Below are 26,386 nucleotides of genomic sequence, written 5' to 3'. Positions count from 1 at the left end.
AAATAGTAACCTCTCCCTTCAAGGTAAGATCTGAACCATTTGAGGACTGTCCCAGACAGCCCAAACCAGTTTTCCAGCCTATCCAGATGTTTGCTGTGATCGTCAGTGTCAAATGCAGAACTGAGATCAAGCAATTCCAGCACTGTTAGTTTGCCTGAATACTTATTTAGGCGTATGTCACTGATTATCTCTATAAGAGCGCTCTCTGTACTGTGATGTGGTCTGAAACCAGATTGAAAATTGTCTAAACATCCTTTAGAGCTTAAGAACTTAACATTTTTTTTTTCAGTGACTTTGTCAATGAAAGGGATATTTGAAATTGGCCTGTAACTGCTCAATAGGGAGTTATCCAGGTTATTCTTTTTCAAGAGAGGTTTAACAACTGTAGTTTTAAGTGAGTTTGGAAAAGACGCTGAGAGAAGTGAAGCATTTACCACTTTTAGGAGATCAATTTCTAAGGGTTAAACACCGTTTTGAAGAATGATGTGGGGAGTGTGTCAAGACGGCAAGTTGATGTTTGATAACAAGCAGGAAATGTTCATAGGCCAATGACATGAGCACATTGAAATGGGTCTATAGCTTCATTCCTGGCCCAAATTTGTTTTCATTATAAGACATTTAAATGTGATGTTTTTTTAAAGTATATTAATGGCGACACATTGATGGAATACAGAGCACAGCTGGTAAATGGAGAGATTAATGTTGGCATTGTCATGGAAAATGTTTGTCATCCTCTCCAGGCTGAGGGCCATATGGCTGGACAAGTAGGGGGTGGGAAAGTCACCTGGCACAGATACGATGTTCCTTTGCCGCTGCCCAAAACGATAGGTTGCCAAACTTCTGTGCAATAATACGGACCAAATGTTTCATCGCATAACAAAACCATTTTATCATCAGTGGAATCAGGCTACAACCATTACTAATCAAAGTAAACGGTTAGACATGAAGCAAAAGCCACATACTCTTCTTACCTTAGTTCCATTGGGAAAATGCGGCATTGGTCCTTGACCTCCATGCAAAATCTTCTTTTTTACTCCAGGATGGTTTAGCAGATAAGTCTCTTCCATTTTCTGCTTGTTTTCCGAGGAGTGTTTTTTTATTTATTGAATCAGTCCTAATGTCCTGTAGCCTTGTGAGAGATGATCCTTGGGTGTGTTAATTAGCAAGCTAAGGGAGAGAGGAAAAAAATAATATAATAATAAAAATCACACCCTGTAGCCCGGTGCTGCCTGTCTGCTCTCTGACAGATGGCTGGATTACCAGGTTGAGGATAGCCACTTTAATCTGCCTTGGCTAATCCTTCAACCCCTCTGAATCTTCAGTATAATCCCCTGTAAGAAGTGAAGGGATGGGTGACCAGAGAGCGGAACTCAGAGTACGGAGACAGTCGAGATCATTCTGGAAGGCAATGGAGTTCAGTAATCCCGCAGAGAGTTTGTTAGTGTAATTCAGTGCGGACAGAGTGATCTAGAATTCTCCAGAACGATTTTCCAGTTTGTTAACCCCTGTAATAGGAGTAAGCTTACAGATTTGCAGACTTTCTGAACAGCAGAAACTCGCCAACAACACAACTTTTTTTCAAATGGGAATTTATTTGAACAAGTAACTAAAAACAAGGTCAAAAGAAAGAACGAATGCATGATTGATCCTTCCAATCCACAGTATGATGAGGCCAGATGGTCAGTCACATATTTAGACAACTCACATTCAGCTAATACAAGAAGTCAGACATGTGTGTATGTATTCAGCAGTCGCCTCTGGTCAGTGTGCTTGTATTGCTGAATCTTGGTAATGGTGAGCATCACTTCTCGATCAGCGAGTCCAGCTGCTCTTGAAGGGAAGCCAGCTGTTGGAACAGAATAGCATTGATGGATGGCTAGCAGTAGGGGTATAATTGAAGGCTAAGTGCAATATGTTCAACAACACCTCCAACATTGCTACTTTTATTTCCCCATTAGACCATTTGTCAGTTTAGGTGTAAACAAACAGTGACAGGAGAAAATGACATTGGCCGAGGGTTATGGTCAATAATAATAGATAGCAACCAACTGGTTAAAGCATGCATGCGTGTTTACTTCTTTTACTCAGCACTACTGCATATGGAAAGTTAGATCAAGCTCAATAGAAATGTGTTGTAGTCTCATACGTGCATTTGTGTTTGAAATGTACATACAGTGGTCCCTCATTAATCGTGGGAGTTACGTTCTAAAAATAGCCAGCAATAGCTGAAATCTGCGAAGTAGTCCGCTGTAATTTTTTACAATTATTATAGATGTTTAAAACCACTCACTACACCATTTTCTCAGAGATACACTTTTCTCTCGTTTAAACACTTGCGTAACTTCTACCTTCCTTTAGCACGTCCAGAGGTCCAACTTTTTGTGCAATGGTTAGCATTTTCCTCTGCCTTTTGGGTGCTACCGTGGGTGTCTTTGACTGTGCAGAATGTTTCGTCGACATTATGGGGTTTGTTGGAGAGAAAACTTGCAAACATCCAGTACAGCACTTCAGAGTCATGCTGCTAGCAATCAAAGATTTATGTCAATCGCCAGCTGAACGCATTCTGTACTGTACAGGAGAGACAGCATGGAGGAGATTGATTGACAATGATCTACAGCCAATCAGGACGCAGAACACAATGTGCTGAAAAAAAGCATGTCAAGTTGCATAAAAAAACCTGCGAGACCGCTAAAGATGAACTGCGTTATAGCGAGGGACCACTGTATTGCATTTTAACATACATTCAGTTTGAGTAGATTCTAATACATTTGGCATCAGTTTAAAGTAACACTTTTATTTTTGGATGGAAATTGGCTCATTTTAAAACTTTTCCAAATGGTAAACAGTTGATTTTTTAAAATATATTTAACTGATCTCCATGTCTGGCAGGAGAACTTTTAGCTTAGCTTAGCATAAATCATTGAATCGGATTAGACCATTAGCATCTTACAAAAACAGATTAAAAGTTTGACTCTTGTGTAGTTGCATTTTGTACTAAGACCAATGGAAAATGAGAAGTTGCTATTTTCTAGCAATGGTATTACACAGTGTGTGGTTACCTAATTGGGGATTTTTTTCAGGTATTGCGTAATATCTTTGTGCCTGCTGCAGCCATGGTAAAGTATATTTCCGGGGGTCAAGTGGTGATTTCCAAAGATCAAATTTATGAAACATAAAATTACCATATTTTATCCATAACATACAGAAGTAAAAATAGTGGTTAACATTTATTCATTCATTCATTTTCTTGTCGGCTTAGTCCCTTTATTAATCCGGGGTCGCCACAGCGGAATGAACCGCCAACTTATCCAGCAAGTTTTTACGCAGCGGATGCCCTTCCAGCAACAACCCATCTCTGGGAAACATCCACACTCATACACTATGAACAATTTAGCTTACCCAATTCACCTGAACCGCATGTCTTTGGACTGTGGGGTAAACCAGAGCACCCGGAGGAAACCCACGCGAATGCAGGGAGAACATGCAAACTCCACACAGAAATGCCAACTAAGCCGAGGCTCGAGCCAGCGACTTTCTTGCTGTGAGGCGACAGCACTACCTACTGTGCCACTGCTTCGCCCCCATAGTGGTTAACACTTAAAATTAAAAAAACAACAACATGCAAATAAAAACCTTTAGCCTTTTTCCATTTGATTGTGACCCCTGGGGTGATTGCATTGTATTAAAGACAAAGCAACAGCATCAGATGCAGCAGATTGATTTTTTTTGGCATCAGGTTCAACTATAAAGGCCACGACTGAACATCGAGGAAGGTCTCAGAGGGATGTTCTCCAAAATTAAATGAGAAAAAGATTTGGACCTATTGGTGTGTGCACTGTTGCATGCAATGTTTGAATATTTATAACCACTTCAGAGGATATTGGGGTCGCGACTAAAAATTGTTATTTTGGGGGTTGCAGGCTGAAAAGTTGGGAACTCGACCTAGTATATAGCAACTTTTTATTTTCCATCAGTTTTAGTACACAAGGTAACTACAGAAGTGTTAAGCTTTAAATTGGTAAATTATTGAAACTTTTTTTTTTTAATTGAGCAATATGCTTATGGTCTAATCTGATCCAGTGATTTATGCTAAGACAAGCCATAAGTGCTCCCTCTAGAAATGGGCCCAGTTTTTCAAAAAAGGTAATCTGGATCAAATTAATCCAGATTTGGAAATTCCATGTTTGGCTATCCAGTGTTAACTGATCTATCTTACTTCTATGACAGTTTTTAAAGGAATATTGGGTTGGGTCACTGTGATCCAAATACTAATTTTCAGGATTACCAAAACCGGTTTACCACAGCCTTAAATGGAACCAACAGTGTAGCCTACTGGCTTAGGAAAGAACAACAGGTAGGCAAAATACCGGTGAGTGGCCACAAACAGCCATTGTTTGTTTTAATGGAAAGAAACAGAAACACTGGAATCAACAAACATCTTAGTTTGTTCTAATACAATACTGCTTTGATATTGTATTGTTGTTGTTGTTTACCATATATTATTAGATGTGACATGCTTCATATTAGGCATGGGACGATAACTGTTTTACAGTTTTACGCTGTTTGTAAAAGTCGAGGCTTAAAAACCACCCAAATTTTCTGTTATACTGTTTTTAAGGAATGTGTACGATTTTTTTTTTTTTTACATTTATAGAAGTTATTAGTTTTTTTAGGACAACAGTATCTCCAGCAGAAAAGCTATCCAAAGATGCCATTTTAAATTGTAATGTTTTTTTCAAACAAACGAAGACAGTGATTATTATTTAGTCTGAAATGTTTACTGTTCCAAAATATTTTAAATGTTTCTCAAAATATAGTATATTGTGTTTAAAGGGGAAAAAGATTTAGTTTTTTACCCAGACATTTAAAAATAATATATTTTAGAGCAGTAATCATAATACGGTGAAACCGTAATTTTTTTTTTATCAGAAGTTATCATATCATTAGAATTAAATATAAAGAAATTTATATATCATCAGTAACCATTAAGTTTGTGTTTATTCATTTAAAAAATAAAAACTTTTATTTTATTTGGATAAATCACTATTGAATCAACCCTTCTGATGTAATCAGCATAATCCATTTTTTATCAAATAGATTTTAATCTGAGTTCAAAGTTTTGTATAACCCAAAGGGCAGGTTTGATCTGAATCAAACGTACGATTGGATTACATGGTCTGATCTTAATTCAAAATCCCTGTTACTTTTGAAAAACCCATTTCCAAGATTTGATTCAAGCCATGATCCAAAATCCCACTGGATTACTTTGAAAAACTGGGCCCAGGAGATCGGCTGAATGAATTCAAAAATTGTTAAAACTCAACTGTTTAAATGTGGGGGAGTTGTAAAATTAGCCTATAATATCCAAAAAACGTGGAGTGTTCCTTTAAGGTTTAATGTTCATTTTGGTTACATAAAGCAATCCTTATCTCCTGCTCTGAATTGCAGAGAGCCTTGATACTTTTTTGAAGATATTCATTTTAAAAATTAAACACTGGAGATGAGTTCCTGTTTATTTAATAGATGGATATCTGTGGAGATTCATTAAAATGAAAGACTAAAAATCGTGTGCTGATTATATTAACTGAGCTGCATGATTCTATTTCACCACCACAGAATATATTTGTTTGATACTGGATTGCACTGCTTTCACTGCATGTTTCTGATTAGCAAAAAAAGGTTCATTTTCTTTTGTATCTGAATACATTGATCTCAAATTTCCATATCAAACTTACCTGTTCCATCTCTTGCTCCTCTTGACGAATCATACCATTCAAAAGTCCCTGAAAGCGATCCTGTAAGAGAAAAGAGAGAGACTTCATCTAGCTGACAGTACACTGACTTTACTGCTTGTACACGGATCTATTTGATTTATGACCCTGTGAATGGAGCTTAGATGTGCATGACCTTTTCCTGTCCAATGTGACTGTAATGACCAAGGACAAACTAAGCCAGTATAGTGACCACGGTCCAAACGAAGTGACACTGTTAAACCACATGTTCAACCCCATTTTACAGAGTCTAAATCCTCCTGATGGAGTGGTTGCCAGAGCAATGAATTTGACTCTTTTTTTTTTTTTTTTTTTTGTGAGTTACATAAAAACAGCTAAAGCAGAAATGCAATATTTATGCCTTAAAAAGATGCCAAAAACTTGTTTCCATGAGATTTATTCAAGTCCATTTTAAAGGTCTGTTCTGCACAAAAACTGTCACCAAAACATTGTGTTTACATGATGCAGAGTGCCAGAGAAAATAGCAAGCTACATCTTTTAGTGCAGGGAAGTGAAACTCACCCTCAGGGCTTGATTTTCCACCTCCATGATCAGTTTCTCCTGTTGCTTCTTGCGGGCACGTGTTTCCTGGAGCTTGGCCTTCAAATTGTTGATCTGCATCTGGTACTCCATTACTGTAGATCAAACAGAAATTGTAAGCTCTAGACATGAGCCGCAGTGAACATGCACACGCTTCAGTCATAGACTCTGGTGTCACACTGAGCTCTTTTACCTTTGAGAGCTTGTTAATCTGCAAATGCTTTTGCAATCTAAGATTCCAATTATCTGTGAATCCTTCACAGTGTAACCGCGCAACCCTTCAGGCTGCATAAATACTGAACCTCACCTCTTACATTCTGCACCCTTAGAGAGAATTCGAAAAGGTTATTTCCACTGAATGGACTGCACATCTGAATATGGAGAAAATAGCTTTGTGGATAATAGATAAGAACCGACTGATTATTTATCATAATCTTGGAGACTTTGGACATGACTTGCATTTTAACATGTAAACCATTTTAAAGCTTCTATTTTATCTAGAGAACACCATTCATTCATTCATTCATTTTCTTTTTGGCTTAGTCCCTTTATTAATCTGGGGTAGCCACAGCGGAATGAACCGGAAACTTATCCAGCATATGTTTTTACGCAGCGGATGCCCTTCCAGCTGCAACCAATCACTAGGAAACACATACACACTCACATACACTCATTCACTACGGTTAGTTTTTAACATACCCAATTCACCTGTAACGCATGTCTTTGGATTTGTGGGGCAAACAAGAGCACCCAGAGGAAACTCTCGCGAACACTGAAATCTAATAAGGGAGCCTAATGCCGAGTTCAGACAGCATGATTTTAGCCCCGATTTTTGACTCGCCGACAGTTTTTGAGAAATCTGAAATCACAGGTAAATCGGTGCTTGTTCACGTGAGTAACAATCACACAGTGTGAACTATCAAAAACGAGATCTGAGAGAATCACCATTTAGTCACCGACACCCATCAGATATTTGGCATGCTAAATATTTAGACCTGTCGGCGATTCAAAATCATACCCTGTGAAATGTGTTCTGATTGAAACATTTTCAGCGATTACCTACAGCCAATGAGAGAGCAGCATCCACTAATATAGGTATCTGCAGGTCAGCAGAAGGTTGGAGGAAACGTTAAAAGAGCTTCTTTTTAGTGTATTTGGAACTAAGAAATTGAGGAAAAACTAATGTAAATTTGGCAGGAGCACCTGTAACTGTTTGACATGCAGGGCTGATAGTGGAAAAAATTCCTGAGCCTGAACTTTTTTTCCTTGCCCCTGAGGTGAGTAGGGGTGGGGGTACTATGTATGCAACGCACTTTTAACACATAACTTGTGGGCCCCTGGGCCCAAATATATTAACAGCCTATGTGTAACCCTGATCATCATTATTGTCAAGTGGCTCTTTTTAGACACATGCCAGTAATGTCAGTGACACATGCCAGTGTCAGTGATCTTGTGACATGTGCTAGTAGGTGTCAGTATAAGCACGTTATAAGCACATTAATCTTATAAGTCTCTTTGCTTTAATATTTAAAAATCATTAGGCAAATGACAACTGTTATCTTACATGCATATATGTTATGAGTTTTCAACATGCATTTTATTATAACTTTTTAAAGGATATTATTTAAAATACCTTAAAATGAAAATAAGTTAAATAATAAAATAAATGAATGAATTAAAAACATAGAGAAGTCCATATTGTAGGGAACAAAGGAACTGCCAGGATGCAATAATATACAGTACAACAGATAAGTGTAACCCCTCCCATACATAAGCATGCCACAATAAATTTGACTGACATGTACTGTCAAATGACTATATTACGTACGGAAGTATGACTACGAATACATAAAATAAATGCGTTTAAATTAAAACATCGTGGAGTAGCTCAGCAAATAAACTAACTTGCGACGCGATAAATTAGGTTAAAAGTCGCGTAATGATTAAATATGGTTTTGCTCGTGTTAATTCATGTCATAAGCTTCACCGGGTGTCGATGTCACTGCAGTGACATGCAGCGCGACAGTCTGAGTCTGAGTGACACAGGTCACTACCATAGACTGTAAAATATAAGCTAAAACTCGCCCCAAGCACCGGCAAAAACAAATAATAATGAATGTGTCGAGGAAAGAGTAAGGACATATCTTAATTATTTATTAATAAACTTATTCTGAGTCAGTGTCGCAAAGATCCTGACTGGCAATCTCCTCTTGGACTCGCCTTTAGAAATTCATCTTTACGGATTACATGAAGGAGTTTTTTTGCTTTCGATTTGTTTTATTTTGTTAAGTAATAATTTAAAGCTTTCTATAAATATATTTATTATGTCTGTGAGGCATATACATTTTGCTTCATTTTGTTAAGCTCTCCTGTTCAAAAACCAGACGACAGAAAGCGCATAATTTTGGTTTTCTTTATTTTATAAAAACGCTGTAACGTTTTTTGATGTATTACTCGTACTTTGTGAGCAAAAATGACGGATAACTTTAAATTGCTCTCACTGAAAAAATGCAAGTGATTGCTCTGGCGCCTCGATGTCCTGCAAGCTTTTTATAAGCAAACTATGCGCCTAATAGCACACATTCTTTAACGTTTAAGCTACCATTGTTTTATACTTTAACTGTTTTATATCTTTTATTTTAGGCAAGTCGTGATGATCTGAGAAGGCAAACTGATCAAACAGACAATGATGGTCTTCCGCTGGGCGCTGTTCATTAAAAAAAAACAAAAAAAAAAAACTTATTTTTAACGAATAAAAAATGCTCCAAACGTTTTTCTAAATGAGCTGAATAAAAAACGAAACTAAATATAAACACTTTGCCATTAGGCTACATACAAAACTGAACTATTTCATAGCTGAAACACTAAGTTGTTTAAGGAGAAGGGGGAAATATATTTTTGTCCCGTCTATTGCTTCACCGTTATTTCGAGAATAAACCCAGCGTAAATATGCAGATGTCATTCCCAAAACATATCAGCGTATATGTGCCGAAAACGAAAGTTTCATACAAATTCTGAATGGATTATAGCCTGGAAAGTGCAAAGCAGCTCCTCTTATTATCACTAAAAAGCGTCACTAATCTTAGTTCATAGAGATCTCACAAAGATCCGTTATAATTTATAAAGCTCTCTAAATTACACAATTAATCTTTTATTTACATGGCGTCTACACTCAAAAGATGATTCACGAGCACACAAAATTGCACTTAATAAAATCCAATCCGGCGCTTTCAGCAGTGAGTGAATTCTGTGAATCTAGAGAAATGACAGATCAATATCCGTGAACCTGATTTTTTTTTTCCCCGCAGCCACAGTACACCGGAAATCCGGCGTGGTGCCGGAACGCTATCACCCCTGGACATGTCATCTGAGCAATACCACAACCGAAAAAATGAAGGGAAATTGCTAATTCTCCTTAAAACCCTGGTGAGCAAAATAAGTACATTCTTATTATATACTGTAGTTAAAAACAAAATATATACTATGTGACTTTGTGTTGTTTACATGTCACTTCTCACGTGTGTTTGGTTGTGATATATAGTTTGCAGACAAGGACAAAGTTGTCAGTGATACTTTGTTTTGTAAGGTCATGCATTGTGAACCGCAGTGGCCGATCCATCTTGCAGTGTAAACACAGCAGCGACTGAATGCTACCCCAGATAGTCATGCAGTGTGAAAACATCTCTCCCGTGACTACTTTGAAAATCGTCTGAACTCGGCATAATAAGAGTGCATTTTTTAGACATCAATGGCTCATTTGAACATGTCTGTGATGCAGTTAAAATGTAGACATTTTTATAAAGTTTTTATCATTTAAATGTATTATTTAAACCAGTTTAAAAATTCTTAAAGCTATAGTTGACCAAAAAACAAATCTTTTCTCACCCTGAAGTGGTTCCAAACCAAAGTTGATATATCTTCTGTTGAACACTACAGAATATATTTTGAAGAAAGCTGGTAACCTGTAACCATTGCCTTCCATAGTAGGAAAAACAAACACTAAGGAGGTCAATGGTTCCAGGTTTCCAGCTTTCTTTAAAATATCTTAATTTGTGTTCAACAAAAGAAAGTCTAACAGGTTTGGAACAAGCAAGGGACGAGTAAATGACAGAATTTCCAGTTTTGGATGAACGTTCTCTTTAAAATTTAGACCATTTAAGAGTTCACACTTAGCTGAGGATCGATTATAAAGCTTGTTTGGCATGCTGTCCTGGGAGAGAGCCCTGAGCTTATAAGATCCTCAAGCCCGGGGTTCCCTCTCATTTGCAAGGCGAGAGGGGAGTTTGAGCTCAGGTAGATCGCGAGAACTGCCCTGCTGTAGTAGCTAATGAACAGATAGTGACTGCTCTTAAGAGTTAACTACTTACTAGGACCATATCTATAGTGCCTTGGATTAGTCAATTAACTTAAGTTGCATGTTTGTGGACGGTGGAAGGAAACCGGGGAACCCAGGGGAAACCCACGTGAGCATGGGGAGAATGTGTAAACTCTGCACAGAAACGTCGGCTGGCTTGGTAAGGACTAGAGCCAGAGACGTTCTTGCTGTGAGGCAACAGTGCTAACCACTGGGCCACCATGCCATCTATCTAGGAAAGGAGGAGGAGTAGGGGTGGAAGGGGGATTCTTCAAAACGAAGATGGCTGTTATATTGAACTTAGGGTAATTATAGTGGCTTAGGAATCGTCTGATTGGTGAATCATAAATTGGATAATACGGGACCAGCCGCAAGCAATCATAAGCATGTGCTCCTCTCAAAATTATAAATAAACTATACTCATACTTAAACATTCATTCATTCATTTTCTTGTCGGCTTAGTTCCTTTATTAATCCGGGGTCGCCACAGCGGAATGAACCGCCAACTTATCCAGCAAGTTTTTACGCAGCGGATGCCCTTCCAGCCGCAACCCATCTCTGGGAAACATCCACACACACATTCACACACACTACGGACAATTTAGCCTACCAAATTCACCTGTACCACATGTCTTTGGACTGTGGGGGAAACCGGAGCACCCGGAGGAAACCCACGCGAAGGCAGGGAGAACATGCAAACTCCACACAGAAACGCCAACTGAGCCGAGGTTTGAACCAGCGACCCAGCAACCTTCTTGCTGTGAGGCGACAGCAATACCTACTGCGCCACTGCCTCGCCCCCATACTTAAAGATTTCTAATTTTAGTCAAAATCTGAGTTTAATTTTCCAGGAACTGCAAAAATGATCATCTTAGCGAGACCCTTTAAAAAAACATTTAAAACTGAGCATGCAAAATTAATTCCTAAGTGTCACACACCTAGATCTGAATGGGAGAGACACACTTTTATAGTCCGTTTTAGCCTGTAGGCATGATGGCTCAGTGGTTAGCACTGCCACCTTACAGCAGGAAGGTCTCTGGCATTACTGTGTGGAGTTTGCATGTTCTCCACGTGTCGGCGTAGGTTTCTTTCACATGCTCCGTTTCTCCCACAATCGCTCTAAACATTCTACAAGTGAATTTGGATAAACTAAATTGGCTGTAGTGTATGAGTGTGTGTGTAAATACAAGTGTATGGGTGTTTCCCAGTACTGGGTGGCAGCTGGAAGGGCATCGGCTGCATAAAACATATGCTGGAATGAGCTGCAATGACCCCTGATGAATAAGGGACTAAGCCCAAAAATACGAATGAATAAATATACCTTGTTTCATCAGAGTTAAAATTTCATTGCCTGTGAGACAAATAATACAGATTTTGGCTTCGGATCAGAGGAATCTTCCAGGATCTGCAGAATTTGTCTCCGATGACAGTCGAATCACACAGTGTGCACCTGGCTTTAAAATGATATGAAACTAAATAAGGTAACACTGCAGCTAAAGCGTTCCCTTTGAAGAGTTATGTGAACAAAACACACAACGGCACAGCTCTGAGCGGCATGGCTCATTTCTGCAGGTTAAGTGCCAGTGTGGCGTTGAAGGCTAGTTGATGCCAAGGTCAGGCACGTCTGTCACTCATCAGCATGGGTAGAAACACCAGCAGACAACCGGTACACCCATCTGACCTAAATACTGCAGCAGACTCATCATTCAAATGCTAATCTAGGTCGGCTGTTGTTTGTTTGCCGGTCTGCCTGCCTGTGATACTGAATTGCGGTTTAAGTTGGGTCTGAGCTGCTGAGGATGCGCTGTAATTGATCAGACAACCAGTGTGGCAACATCCTACCGATCTGACTGTTCCGGTCATTTTCATCTCTGCCTCCATCTGACTCGTTCAGTTTCTCGTGGAGCTGCCTGACCATGTCATCTTCAGTGTCCATGATGTTTAGATCTTCATCATCATGTCGATCGCCCTCTTCGTCTTCATCCTCACTGCTGCTGCTGATGTCGTTGAAGATCTCGCGAAGCTCATCATGTTGGACTAAATTAGGGGGAAAAAAAACGTGTGAACACTTTATACATGGGTACAAAGTACAGGATTCTCAACTTCCCACTAAAAGCCAAATATTAAATTAATAATAAAAAGCTGATTTTCCATGACATCTAATAAACAGAAAAAACAGGCGGCTATTGTGCTTATATAATAGTAGTACATAATAAAAATACTCTTCTATGAAAAAATACTTTTCAAATAATATCAAAATAGTTTCAGCATCAGTATCTTTTAGCATGATTTTAATAACCACTATAGCTGTTTGCATCCAAAGAATGAAATGTATGCAGAAAACTGGAATATCGCATAACAGATGTGCGAATAAAGCAGCAATTCCATCCAAAATCATGACTTCCTGATTAACTGGTGCCAAATATCAACAGTGAAGACGGAATTTGCTGTGGTAGGAGATGCTGCGTCAATCTTTTACTTATTTAATAAATGACTTGCACCTCCGAAAACAATGCTGACACGCAATTAACATGTGGTGGCGTTTGAAGGAGTGAGACGTGGAGCATAGACACTCCTGATTTAATTAATATAATAATGTAAATAATTACTTAAAATATATCAACGTAATCAATAATATAATAACATTAATACAGAAAAGGTTAAGGCATTTTAGAATGACTAAAACATCATTTCAAATGTGCGTTTTGATTTGTCGATTCACAAACATTTTTATCATCACGTGATCTCTTATAACAAAATCACATGACTTTTTTTAATGAGCATCCTGAAATTTGTTTAAAAAGTGTTTCCATCGTAGAATATGCACATCATCTCTTTTTGAATAAAACGTTTATTTTACTCAGTTAACTTTTTATCTTGCCGTTTACATCAACCCTTTTTTTGCGGATATCCAAAATGTACAGTTGGATGGAAACATAGCTTATGAGTGTGTCTGTGATGTGCTCCCTCTAGTATATTTGATAGGTGGCCAAATGTTTTACACAGTTTTGATTTAGCTTTTCTTTTGTCTCCTTTTTAACACCCAGTCTTTTAAGCTGTCCTTTTGAAACCAATTGTTTTACTTTATTTATCCTGACATGTGTGGCTTAGTTAATAGGTACAGTCTGGTGGCTGTATCTGACTTAAGTGACTGCCAGTTGATGAGCATGAAAGGAATATGTTGGAGGTAAAAAATGAGGCTGCAGGAATGTTAAAATTCTTTAGTTTAAAAAAAGAAATTCTTAAAATAAATTAAGCAAAAAAGGTCTTAGTCTTAGTTAACAGGTACAGTCTGGTGACTGCATCTGACTTAAGTGACCAGGCGCATACACAGATAGGGCTCAACCTGCGCTGTGCACATGCCCTTCTTTCTCTTGGATATAAAGTGCCCTTCCAAAATAAAGTAAAGAGCATAAAAGCAGAATAATTTATAGGTAAAAAAAAAAAGATGCAGAAATTGTAAAATTCCATAGTATTTTTTTTTACATTAAGTAAAAAAAAAACTCTTAGTGTTTTAGTTAACAGGTACAGTCTGGTGATTGCATCTGACTTCAGTGACTGCCAGTTGATGAGCATAAAAGGAATACATTTGGAGATGAAAATGAAATGACATGAATGGTAAAATTTCTTAGTTTAAAAAAAATGATTAAAGTTAATTCTTAGTTAAGTCTTACTTAAAAGGTACAGTCTGGTGACCAGTATTGGGGGAAGCTACTTTGGAAAGTAATGCATTACAATATTGAGTTACTCTCCTTAAAAGTAACTAGTTGTGTTACTTAGTTACATTTTATCGTAAGTAATGCTTTAAGTTAATTTTGCCTTGCTTTTTTTCCTTACCAGGATGAGGCTTGATCTTTTTCAGAACTTGCAGGGTTTTTTCTTCCTTCTTTTTTTTTTTTTAATAGAGAAGCGCTGCAATTAACAACACACTGTATAACCTACAACTTAATTTACCTTTAAAAAAACACATCTGAAAACGAATAATGTAGGATAATGTTATCTTCTGAGAACTTCCTGAGCCGAAAGCTCTACATGTCATATATACAGATGAATGACATTTTAAAGCAATGTGTATGCTGCTTTTGTGCTTTTTGTCTTATTAGTAAAGTACAAGCCATTTTCAAGTACAACTCAATTTCTTTTCAAAGATTTAAATTAATGAACAAATTCTCTCATCTCAATTTTAATTTAGCAATTTACTTTTTAAAAGCTAAATAATTCAACTAAAAAGTAACTTGCACAACATTTTTCAAAGAAGTAACTCAAATATTATTACTTTATTTTATTAAGTATTGCCTTACTTTACTCGTTACTTAGAAAAGTAAGATTATTACATTACTCCTGTTACTTTTAATGCTATACCCCAACACTGCTAGTGACTGCATTTGACTTTAGTGACAGCCAGTTGATGAGCATGAAAGGAATAAACTGGAAGTAAAAAAACGAATGGCATGAATAGTAAAATGATAATATTTCTAAAATGTTATAGAAAACTTACATTTTAAAAGTAAAATTGACAAACAAATATCCCTGATATTCCTTGACTTTGACATATAAATATATAAATTCCCTGACCCTCAATTTTCCTACAATAAAGATCCCTTACCCATGGGAACCCTGAAAGCAGTAAGATTTGTATTCACAACATTTACCTGAAGAGCCATGACCCTTGTGTCCAGAGGTTCCGGGTGAAGACTCCAGGTTGGAAAGAGATAAGCTGTTGTCAGGTTCTTTAGATTCATCTTCAGCAATCACCTCCCATCCTGACCGCAGGGTCAAGGTTCATTTCAATAATCCTGTTATCTTTTCATCCTCTCAGTTTTGGCACCAGGACATTTTGCTGTGGTTGTATCACTGCTGCTGAGCTACACAAATTTATATGTGACTCATGCCACCTTTTCCTGTAATACTGAGCTTAACTGACTGCTTCTTGCCCAATCGCTCTGCTTAACTTGTGAGCAAGTCTGCCACCTGGTGGCGAGGCCAAGTATAACGAAAGCTCAATCCATTAGTAATGACATTTTCATGTAGATTTGTTGTGACACAGTTTCAACAAAACATGACAGCGAGGGAAACAAAAGCAAGAATTAAAGGATACGAACGCTGACGGCTTCTGCATCTGTGCTCAAGAGTCTCTTCACCTCTTTTTCCACATCAGGAGACTCGATGTACTGCAGGATAAATCAGGTTAGAATTTACCCCCAAGGAACACGTTGTAAAAAAAAAAAAATGCACGCATGCATTCAAATGCACACACAGTACTAACAGTAGAGGTTGGATGTAGGCCAGAGAACACATTAGCGATTAAAAAAAGAAGCCAAGTCAATAGCAAGCTGGAATGCAGTGGTGATTTATTCAGGAGTCAGAGAGAAGAACCAGCCGCTAACTGGCCTGCTGTCATTTCAATCAGAAGAGCAGCCTTTACTGCATACTTTTATGGCAAATGAAGATGGAATGCTTTATTTATATGTAAATCTTAGCTTTTACCATTAACTCGATTCTCTTTTCCCGCAAGAGCAAACAATTGTAGTCCATCTAGGACTGATAAAGAATTGCTGAATCATCAGAAATAAAAACCTCATAGTTAAGGAAAAGCAAATGAGGTTACCTTCTTCTTCGCTGTCTTCCTGAACCGCCTCTTTCTTGTGTTCTTTAGAGGAAGTGTAACTGAATGGAGACAGATGTAATTGGATGTTAAAAGGGTTGGATCATTTAGTACAGACAGCCTGTCTCTACATTCATTTGAAACCAATTAAGATGATATTTCAGTAGAGGAGAGGAAGCTGCTTACTGCCGTGGTTCCAAACAAATTTCTTGTCTTTGTCCTTGTCTTTCTTTTTGCTTTTGGAGTCAGTAGTGCCTGTAGGCTCCTCTAGAGGGGGGTACAGATCTCCATCTAGTGTGCATACCAGCATCTAAAACAAAAGCAGAGAAATTAACGCGAAAATTAAACTTCTGTTTGTTTTTGTTGTTGTTTTTTTCCCAAAAATGTGTTCTTTTTGTTTTTCCATTTTCTTTAATGTACTGTTGAATGTTTATTAAATAAATAAAATAAATAAAACATATATATATATATATATATATATATATATATATATATATATATATATATATATATATATATATAGATATATAGATATATAGATATACATACACAATAGCTGTCTGGTTCTCGAATCTGATTGGCTGATAGCCGTGATATATTTAAATAATATAAGCACCCGTACAGCCTCTTTACCCTTTGTGTATTACTCCGCCCACATAGAGCCAGCAACAAGCAGACACTACAGATCTAAGTTTCAAAGATGCTTGCTCAGCTTGCTCAACTGTCGGCTTATGATTTGAATCCAATGCGGAAGAAAGTAGTTCCTCATACAAAAGGGTTTTTGAGACTCTCCATGTTTGATTTTGTTTTTATATACACAATTATGCCGTCAAACTGTTGTATAAACGCAATATCACACTCGTAGCAGTGCGATTTGGCTGTATATCGGCACTGGTGGGGGGACTAATGCACGCCTTCCACCAGTGCCGATATACAGCCATATCGCACTGCTACTCATGTGATATTGCTCATATATATGGTGTGTGTGTGTGTGTGTGTGTGTGTGAAAACAAATGTTTGATAACTGAAAAAAACCGTTTTGAGTGTGATGGCTTACACAATAAAACTGATTGAGAAGTTGTGAAGAGTTTGACAGCTTAAATATATCAACACATCAGTTTTGATCAACAAGCTATATGAAATTAGTTTCTTGTCCAAACTACAGACATTTGTCCTCACATGCTTTACATGAGCCAAAGCATTTGCAATTTGCTTAAATCAATAAGAAATGCCAGTCTGCAGGGAACAATAAGCTAATTGTTCAGAGATCTATACTCATTGTTTTAAAAAAATTAAATCGAGAATTAAGACAAAGACATTGAGAAAAACTGTAATAATAACATGGCACTAAAGATCATTTAGTTGTATTACACAAGGCTGAGAAAAAGAAACATCATAAGATCCTTCCATCAAAATGCTCTCCTGAGATCTTACCTGACAGATATCGGCCGTCTTATAGAAGGTCTTTTTGTCAACAGTTTTTAATGACTCCAGGATGCAGGGTAAATCCACCAATTTACATGCTAAAGGAACACGATCCACGCGTACAATTCCATGGCGTCCATCAGCTAGAAGTATTCAAACAAATTCCATGAGCAATATATTTACAAAACCACTTATTTAATATATTATAGCAGGATATGTAAAATAAAACATGCTGAAGTAATTGGAAAGTACTTCTATCAAGGTCAAATAAATGTAAGTCCTGTACAGTACTTACCATGCAACTCTATTGTAAGCCTGTCTTTCATGTTCATGCTGCTAGATTGGGCAATCCGTCTAACCGTAGAGGCGTATTCCTATAAAACAATGCATTTTGCCACTGAATGAAATGATTCCTCTAACATAAAAAGAATTGGGTACAATTTATTAAAATAGTTTTAAAAAACTTATATTTTGTAAATATAAGGCTGTATGTATTCAGGTTTTTTTTCTTGTTATTGTTTTATTTTAAATTTCCTAAGCATACTTTAATCTTGTGATCATTTTAATCTAAAAGGGTCAAAAATGCTTTCTTTTTATTAACCCTAAGCATTTGGACAGTAGTGTATGCCTCCTAACTAGGGCTGTGCGATTCATTGAAATCATATCCAAATTGCGATTTGGACATGATTTGGAAATCGCATTACAGCACAGTTTTCCTGCAGTATGCTCTTTATACCAATCATAACGCAGCGCACCTAAACAGAGCATGAGAACAGGAGACTGAATAGGCTGCATAACAAGGATGATGAGATGAGCACAAGAGGACTTGGTGCCAAACAAAGTCAACATCTGTGGTGTTACTTGGGCTACTTTGAATACAGGAAGGCTGATGTATCTCAGAACCAGGAAATTTGTTAGTCAGTCTAAGGGCCTACTTACACTATGCCATCCGTACCATGCCCAGGCCCGTTTCCTGGATCGTTTGAGAAGTGTGAGTGCGCTGAATCGGGCTCAAGCACGGTTCATTTGGCCAACCCTGGCCCGGTTGGAAGAGGTGTGCCTGAGCGCGGTTCACTTGGGCTTTGGCGCGGTACGCTTGTGTGTGAGTGCAAAACGCGCCAAAGCCTGAAGCTGAAAGCGAGACGCGACTTTTAAGGGGCTGTTTCATATGGATTTATTAATCATTCTTACTGTTCAGTGAACGCAAACTTCCGTAGTTTATTAAAGACGCAAACTCCTCACAGCACGACAGCTGCGCACCTTCAGCAGACCTCCTAATTCCTGCAGCCCGAGGGCTTTATGATTGTTTTTGAGCGCCAAAAGTGGCGGATCTGTTCGACGAAATATCTGACTGCGTGTCACAGCATCCCTAAGCACTGTGTGCCGAAATATTTGACTGCATGTCACAGCATAACAAACGACTGAAACGATATAACTAGAGAAATCCCCACTGTGCTGCTGAGTGAGAAAGCGCTTCTCACTGAACAGCGCAGCAGCGATGACGTAAGCGTGCCGAGGTCCATTTGTGGTGTGAGTGCGGGCCGTCGGGGGAGACGGGAGGGGGGACAAGTGTGCTTTGGCCCGGTTCGAGACAACTGTACCTAGTGTGAGTACGGCCTTAAAGCCTGTGGAAACCACGAGTGAGTCGCATCCTTTAGCATTTTCAACGCACTTTGTGGTCGCCCTCCTGTGTCGTTTGTCATTGCTCGGCGACCATCAATCATTTTGTTAGAGGATGGTGAATTAATAAAAGATTGCTGCAGTTCCAATCCAAGTTTTATTTGTAGAGAAAATTAAAAAGCACTGTAGTGTTTGGGTGTTCTGTGTTTGTCTGAGGTAATTAGTCTACCAAAATGTGTATATTCCATACAAAGTATAAAGCTGATCACTCAGTTCTTGTAACATGACTCGCAGTGCGGCATTCTGAAAAGTTTTTTCAACTTGGTGCGCCTGGAATAAGTGAGCGTGTCGCTCTTAACATGCACACTCAAAACGCACGTCTCCATTGGAAATAACGGACTTGTGCATGCGAAAGGTGTGATAAGTGAACAGCCCATTTCACGGCAGCCTCACAAAGAGGTCAATAGTCTTTACATGGCTAATAAAAAATCCTTGGACATGTAGAATAGTACATGCAACTACTTCTTACATGTGTTTAAGCAGAACATCAGAGTCTTTCTCGAGTTTGACGGTACGCACACACACACACACACACACATACACATACACATAAACAAACACACACACATTATTTATTTGTTTGATTTGCATTAGTCTGTTCAAGAGACACCTTTCTACACCTTTACTATGTGATTTTTTTGCCTTATGTCTGTTTTAGAGATTTGTTACAGGTCTATGATAACGATGGAATAATTTTCCTTTGGAAATATATTTCAGATTCACACTATAAAACGTCTATGTGTGTCAAAATCGTGATTAAAATAGAAATCGCAATATTGTTCAAAAAAATTATGATAGGTTTATTTTGCCAAGAACGCACAGCCCTACTCTTAACATCCTACACGTTTAAAAAAAACATTTATCTGGGTTTGTTGGCAGCCAATGTACACAATATGATATACATTCACTATTTAACTATCCTTATTATACTGATGTCTGTTACACTGTGGTGTCACATAATAATATTTGAACATTATGATCATGTCATGCTATCGGTCTACACAATTTACTTATGTCAACTAATTAAAGCAACGGGCACCAGCAGAATTTGGTTTCTCCATGCAAGCACATGGTTTAGCCTTGAGTAACCAACAAACTGTCACTATAAGTCTGTAATAATATGTAATAATATATTAGTTGTAATAATATGCTGTCCTTACAGCTATGTAAGTGGCTCATAAACGCATACTGTTGTTATGAATCTCATAGCAAACAACTAGGCATGGGATGATAACCGTTTTTAGGGTATACCACGCTTTGCAAAAGTCAAGGTTTTAAAACAGAAAACATTTTCTGCCATAAGTTGTTTAAAATCACGTGGCTCTGGTGATGCGCGAAATTGAGATAAAGGGCAAGAAAAAAAAACTGAACGGGAGAGAGGAAAATCTGTTTTTTTTTGTTTTTTTTTTTATCGTAGCAGATATAAATAGAAAATAAGCACATGTTGGGCATGATCCTTATGATGAAGAGTTTTCTACTGAACTCAAATATATTTGCCTGTCATCGAGGCGGTAGATACTGTATAAGCTGTTATGTTACATGAAAAATACTATAGTAAATTCTATAATGTTTGGAAGCATACTATAGATAATTACTTGAATTAAATAGTAATTATATTGTTGCTATGGTACAGCGCAACTGTAGTAATAAGCAAATTATTCAACAGGCTTCAGTTTTCTTCACTTTAATTATACACCATCACGATGCACCAGTTTACACTAACGTTACACTATTTATTGCAGTTTATCAGTTTACTTCACTACAGTATTCTGTAGCATTCATTAACAAAGAGTTGTACACATTATATTTTTTACTATGTGTTTAAAAACATGTTTATTATAAATTACTATAGTTCCCCCCTGTGATATCTTCCAGACAACACGAAATAACATGAAAGCATACAAAAGCATGGATGCACAGTCTACATTATTATTATATTATTATTATTATCTTTGTAAGGGGGAAAAGTGCTCTACAATAATAACAGTCCAGATTTGTAGCAAGGGTTGCATTTATTTTATTTTTTTGTTCGGTCGATGAACTTGCCATCAACAAACTTTCACCGCTGCTGCACATCTCTATGTTAACATTACAGCTGTTTATTCCACCTAAACACCAGTAAAGACGGAGATTTTATTGCAGTGATTACATGGCAGGGAATGTTATTTATAATCTCCTGGACTTTGTATAATTTTGGTGTTGTTTGTACATGATTTTTATATAAAACACTAACATATTTATACACATAGCTAGGCCTGTATAGCATCTTTATTAGTGCTGTCAAGCAAATTATCGCGTTCAATTAGTTTGTACACATAGATGTCTTGAACAAATGTTTATGTTACCTTTTCTTCTGTTTTTCAGCCAGTTTGGAGTTCTATAAAAGCGGTTCTGCATTTCTTATTTTGGCTGATTTTAAGAATCATAAACAACATAAAACAGAAACATTTGATGTTCTGATACCGATTCTTGTGTAGAAGAATCACTTTCTGCCCTCCATCTGAGTCTTGCGCGTGATCAATGACGTCATGTGAAAACAACCTATTCCATTCCTATGGTATATGTAAGATTTTTTTTGTTCGTTTTTTAGGACAACAGTATCTCCAACAGAAAAGATATCCAAAGATGCTGTTTTAAATTGTAAAGAGATCTGTGTTACTTCATGTTCTTAAAACTAATTAAGACAGCAGAATTTAATTACTTAGCCTGACATGTTTACTGTTCCAAAAATATTTTAAATGCTTAAAATAGATCATGTTCAAAGGTAAAAATGTTTTTATTACCAGACATTAAAAAATATATATATATATATTTTAAAGCAGTAATCACCATACGGTCAAACCGTGATATTTTTATCCAAGATTATACCATCAGAAACTATTACTGGCTCATGCCTACAAACAACACTATAAAGAACACAAGTATTCAAACACTTTTAATTAAAGTATGTACATTTGTCCAGTGACTTTTTTTCCTAATATAGGACACAAACTGACCTGAGGAAGCCGCAAAATAAACTGACTCTCCAGTTCATGAGGAGCATCTTCTTTGCTTTTAGTGCCGACCTTTCCCACTGTAAGAGAGACAACTTAAAATGTTACATACTGGTTGATATTTATTCATAAAATAAACTGATAAAGTCCAATAATTTGTATTAAATGTTAATAAATACACTTAGGAATATAACGTTAGCATACGTACTAAATGATTAGCATGACCATGTACCACGGTACTTGCATGTAGTTGTAATTACATGGTACTTATTACCGTTTTACGAGTTCAAACGATGGTAATACCACAGTAATACCCCAATGTCAATAGAAAAGGGAGTGCGTGCATATTTGTACCTTTTGTTTTTGAGGTCATCTTTGGCTCTTAGTTCTGCAAAGAAATAGAATATAATACAATACATGTATACAGCCGCATATAAATGGCTACAGGCGTTTAAATACATTATAAAAGTATTATTTAAGAAAAACGTGTTTATCTACGAGTGATAAAATACTAATAATGTAGCACAATTCAAAGCTGTTAATAAACATACTCACCAAAATCCTGTGAGAATCTTACAGGCTAATGCTACATATGCGAAGCTAACATTAGCCTTATTATATATAACACGAATATCGTTGACGTAATTGTTTAATAAATATTCGCTTCTTGAAACAATATAGAGCGCAGTAGTAATAATAGTAATGCTAACATTAATTCCAGTACTTACAGTAAATAATATGATTGTTATCAGAGAACAGCTAAATTGAGCACATAAACATAGCTGTGCCTCTATGAAGTGTCTCGCGGAAGCTCGGCGTATTTTAGCGCTGCACTGCCACCTGCTGTCCGTTTTGCATAGATATGTCCGTTTTGTAGAAGCAGCTAACTTTTATAAAACCACGCCAATACTCTAACAAATGCTAAAGTCTGCTTACACAACCCCCAGAAAATATGACGCTTATGTAATTGCTTTACTAAACGCTTGATAAATATGAAATCAACACAAGGGACCAGGATTTCTGCTGATGTATCAATAGTCAAAAAAACATGTAGTAAAGTATCGTCCCATATGGTCTAGCGGTTAGGATTCCTGGTTTTCACCCAGGCGGCCCGGGTTCGACTCCCGGTATGGGAAGTAAGGTTTTTAGATTAAAACGTTTTAACCGAGACAACCTTCTCAGAAAAGATTTTATATATATATATATATACATATATATATATATATACACACACACACACACACACACACACACACACACAGTTATATGATTACATGAAAATGTTTACAAAGACATTGGGTTGAGAATATCCAACGTAATGTACTGTAGAGGTAAAGCTTTTATGATTACAACAGTTTTGTCTCTTCTATAATATCCAGCTGTGTTCTATATGACCTTTTATTCATCACTCTGACCATGCTTTGAGAGAACTTTAAAATGGTCTATTTGTAATTTATATTAACCCTGTCATTCTTTTTGTTTCTCTTTTTGATTTGCTTTGTTCTGTTGTTTATTTTGTGTTGTAACTTGTTATAGGGTTTATACATTTTCTGTATCTGTACTCTTAACAATAACAAAAGAAAAAAATGTTTGCAATAATTTTTTAGTTTAGGTACAGATATTAGATTGTTAATACTGTGGATGGAAGAATGAAGATTGCATGCTTTGTAGCATGTTGCTGACATGATTAGCATGCTAAAGATAACCTATTTAACCTATTAAAGATATGCATAATATAGATAAATAGATGCGCTGCATAAATCATATGCTGGATAAGTTTGTGGTTCATTCCTCTGTGGTGTCCACTGATTAATAAAGGGACTAAGCCGAAAATAAAATGAATGAATAAATGTTGCAACTAGGTAGCCTAACTTTTTGATCTGTGCCCTTTGCTAAAACAGTGGAAGAAGAAATGTGCATGGGGATTAATGATTCATGTGTGAACAATACTTGAAATAAAATAAATAAATATTTATTTTTGAAAGATGACACATTCGATGTAAGCACATGATATTTAAGAGAGTAAATGACAGCAGTTCAGTGCTGGGCTTGGGTCAAACACACATGCCATCAACAAATAGGTTATCATCTAATATAATGTTATGAAGTATACGGTATATGTATGTAAATATGTCATTTGCCACACTTGTTAAGTTCTTGAAAAGTTTGTAAATGCATCTGGAAAGTGCTTGAAAAGTGCTTTAAAGAGTTTTATTATTAACAATATTTTTCTTTAATTCTGAGAAGATATGGTTTATAGTTATAGCTAAACAAAGTAAGTTTAACAGTAAATTACTATTATAGTTAGTAAATATTTTTTGTAAGAAACAGTAGGGTATGAAAAGTGTTTCTTTTGGAAATTTAGAAAATAAAATGGGGGAACACTAGCTAGCATTTCCAGAGAGGTGTAACCAAACCTTTTCAAAGTCTGAGGACAATATATCAAAGAATGTATAAATAATTCCCCAGACCACAAACAACAGTATTACCAATGAATTCCCCAAACAGGCTTTCCGATAATGGGAGGGGCAGACAGAGGCATTAAGGGCTCATCTGAATTTTATGACACCACAAACTGTACACGCAAAACTATAAAGGGACTGTCTACATTTATTTGATGTTATGACAACGCTCACTCACCTGCAAGGACACCATCGTTAACCAAAACCATAAGCTCGTCTCATAACAAACGGGTTGATGTTACAGTCATTGTAACCCAGTTTTCTTAATATCACCACTGATATATGTGGAATGAAACTCTTGAAAACTAAAAGTAAGGTGCTATTAAAGTGTTAATGAATGGAACAACTAGAGATGTCTCTCACTATGCCACCCAAAAGCCTTACTGAAATAAAATAACATTGTAAACACTGCTCACATAAATAAAGTCTTTTGATTGGTCTACTGGACGCCAACGTCACTCTTCCCATCTACAAGCCTGAAAGACGCGTCGCTCCACTGATTGCATGCATGGGAGCGTTTGCAAGTTTGACGCGTTGTCGCTTGCGGTGCAGATGCCGAGCGCTGGACCAATCGCTTTCGAGGGAAAATGTGAGCGCAAGGAATTCCCCACACAGTGAAAACAGTGAAACCTTATGTTAGGCAAAAGAAAACCAAGAAAGCTCGTCCAGGGCTTCAAAACAATGCGCTTTTAGAAGATTCCGTCTTTGGCAAAGAGGATAAAGTCACTACGTTTCATCAGGACGCAAGACGAGGATTCGGATAATAACAGGAATTGTTTCATTGAAATAAAAGTCACCTCACGTTAACCTTTAAACCTGAAGACCATGGGGAAGACGAAGGTAAGTGCTATATAACTTGTTACTTTTAGTTCTCACGTGCTTTTAACGTTACTCAAGACCTCACAGTTCTTGTGCACTTGTTTAGTTCTTTCTCATGTGTTTGAATGTGCAAGCGTGGTTTATGTCATTCACTATACACGCTTGACATTCCCTTTAAACAAACATATGCTTTCATCTTTGTGATCTCTCATTTACCAGTCCTGATCTGTACAGCCCTCAGGATAGCTTGACCCACTGCTCTGTTGTGCCCCTTTCTCTCATAACTGTGCGCTGAGTTGTTCCAGCATGATTGTGGGCATGTGACCGTAGTGACTGCTTCAGTGTGAGAATCTCTTGTCTCAGGCTGACATTGCTGGTTAAGACACAGTAAGGCTTCACATGAGTGTGAACAATCAGTTACCCAGTCTTTAGTGCTGGGACATCAGTGGTTCCATCCAAATCTCTTATGTTGATGTAGGCTTTATATTTAAAACTGGCTTGCCTTTGTGTTATTATTATCAGTACTTGTGACCAAGGTTAGAAAATGACCTGAGGCTTAGGACAAAAATGCCACTGGAAGTTGATAATATGCCCTTTAATAGATAATATGCCCCTTTATGTGGCTTTTTATAATACAGTATGTTGTAATTTAACATTGAGGTAAATTTGGTTTTATATTCATACATTTACATTTTCTGCTTAATAATAGTTTCATACAAATATTCTTTGCTAATTTT

The 26,386-nt window shown here is 37.1% G+C and overlaps 3 protein-coding genes and 1 non-coding gene across 12 annotated transcripts in view; 2 read left to right on the top strand and 2 right to left on the bottom strand.

The window, feature by feature from the left end:
* The window catches only part of LOC100534741 (uncharacterized), a 32,998-nt gene extending 31,598 nt beyond the window's left edge, over positions 1 to 1,400 (bottom strand). The window contains exon 1 of the mRNA XM_009291223.5: positions 972 to 1,400. Coding sequence (XP_009289498.1) covers positions 972 to 1,067 — 96 coding nt within the window. The 5' untranslated portion in view covers positions 1,068 to 1,400. The remainder of the gene's footprint in view (positions 1 to 971) is intronic.
* taf7 (TAF7 RNA polymerase II, TATA box binding protein (TBP)-associated factor) lies at positions 1,388 to 23,202 on the bottom strand. Of its 6 annotated transcripts, none has more exons than XM_005173300.6 (13): positions 22,924 to 23,182; positions 22,723 to 22,756; positions 22,372 to 22,448; positions 17,991 to 18,069; positions 17,705 to 17,838; positions 16,457 to 16,580; positions 16,274 to 16,332; positions 15,764 to 15,836; positions 15,318 to 15,428; positions 12,508 to 12,702; positions 6,294 to 6,406; positions 5,736 to 5,795; positions 1,388 to 1,846 (listed from the first exon to the last, which is right to left on the bottom strand). In XM_005173300.6, the coding sequence occupies exons 2-13, from the start codon at positions 22,739 to 22,741 to the stop codon at positions 1,802 to 1,804; spliced, it is 1,089 nt and encodes a 362-aa protein (XP_005173357.1). In that variant the 5' UTR covers positions 22,742 to 22,756; positions 22,924 to 23,182; the 3' UTR covers positions 1,388 to 1,801.
* Positions 23,203 to 23,432: 230 nt separating this feature from the next.
* Positions 23,433 to 23,504, top strand: trnae-uuc (transfer RNA glutamic acid (anticodon UUC)). Its single transcript has one exon. It is a non-coding gene; the product is annotated as a tRNA-Glu (tRNA).
* Positions 23,505 to 25,328: 1,824 nt separating this feature from the next.
* Positions 25,329 to 26,386, top strand: part of elf1 (E74-like ETS transcription factor 1) — a 104,788-nt gene continuing 103,730 nt past the window's right edge. For all 4 annotated transcript variants that reach the window (XM_073921154.1, XM_068213153.1, XM_073921152.1 and 1 more), the window contains exon 1: positions 25,329 to 25,670. The gene's annotated coding sequence lies outside the window, so the exon portion shown is untranslated. The remainder of the gene's footprint in view (positions 25,671 to 26,386) is intronic.

Source organism: Danio rerio, chromosome 14 (genome assembly GCF_049306965.1).
Source record: "Danio rerio strain Tuebingen ecotype United States chromosome 14, GRCz12tu, whole genome shotgun sequence".
Taxonomy (NCBI): domain Eukaryota; kingdom Metazoa; phylum Chordata; class Actinopteri; order Cypriniformes; family Danionidae; genus Danio; species Danio rerio.
Note: the sequence above shows the minus strand (reverse complement) of the source record. Positions and strands in the feature narration are given on the sequence as shown.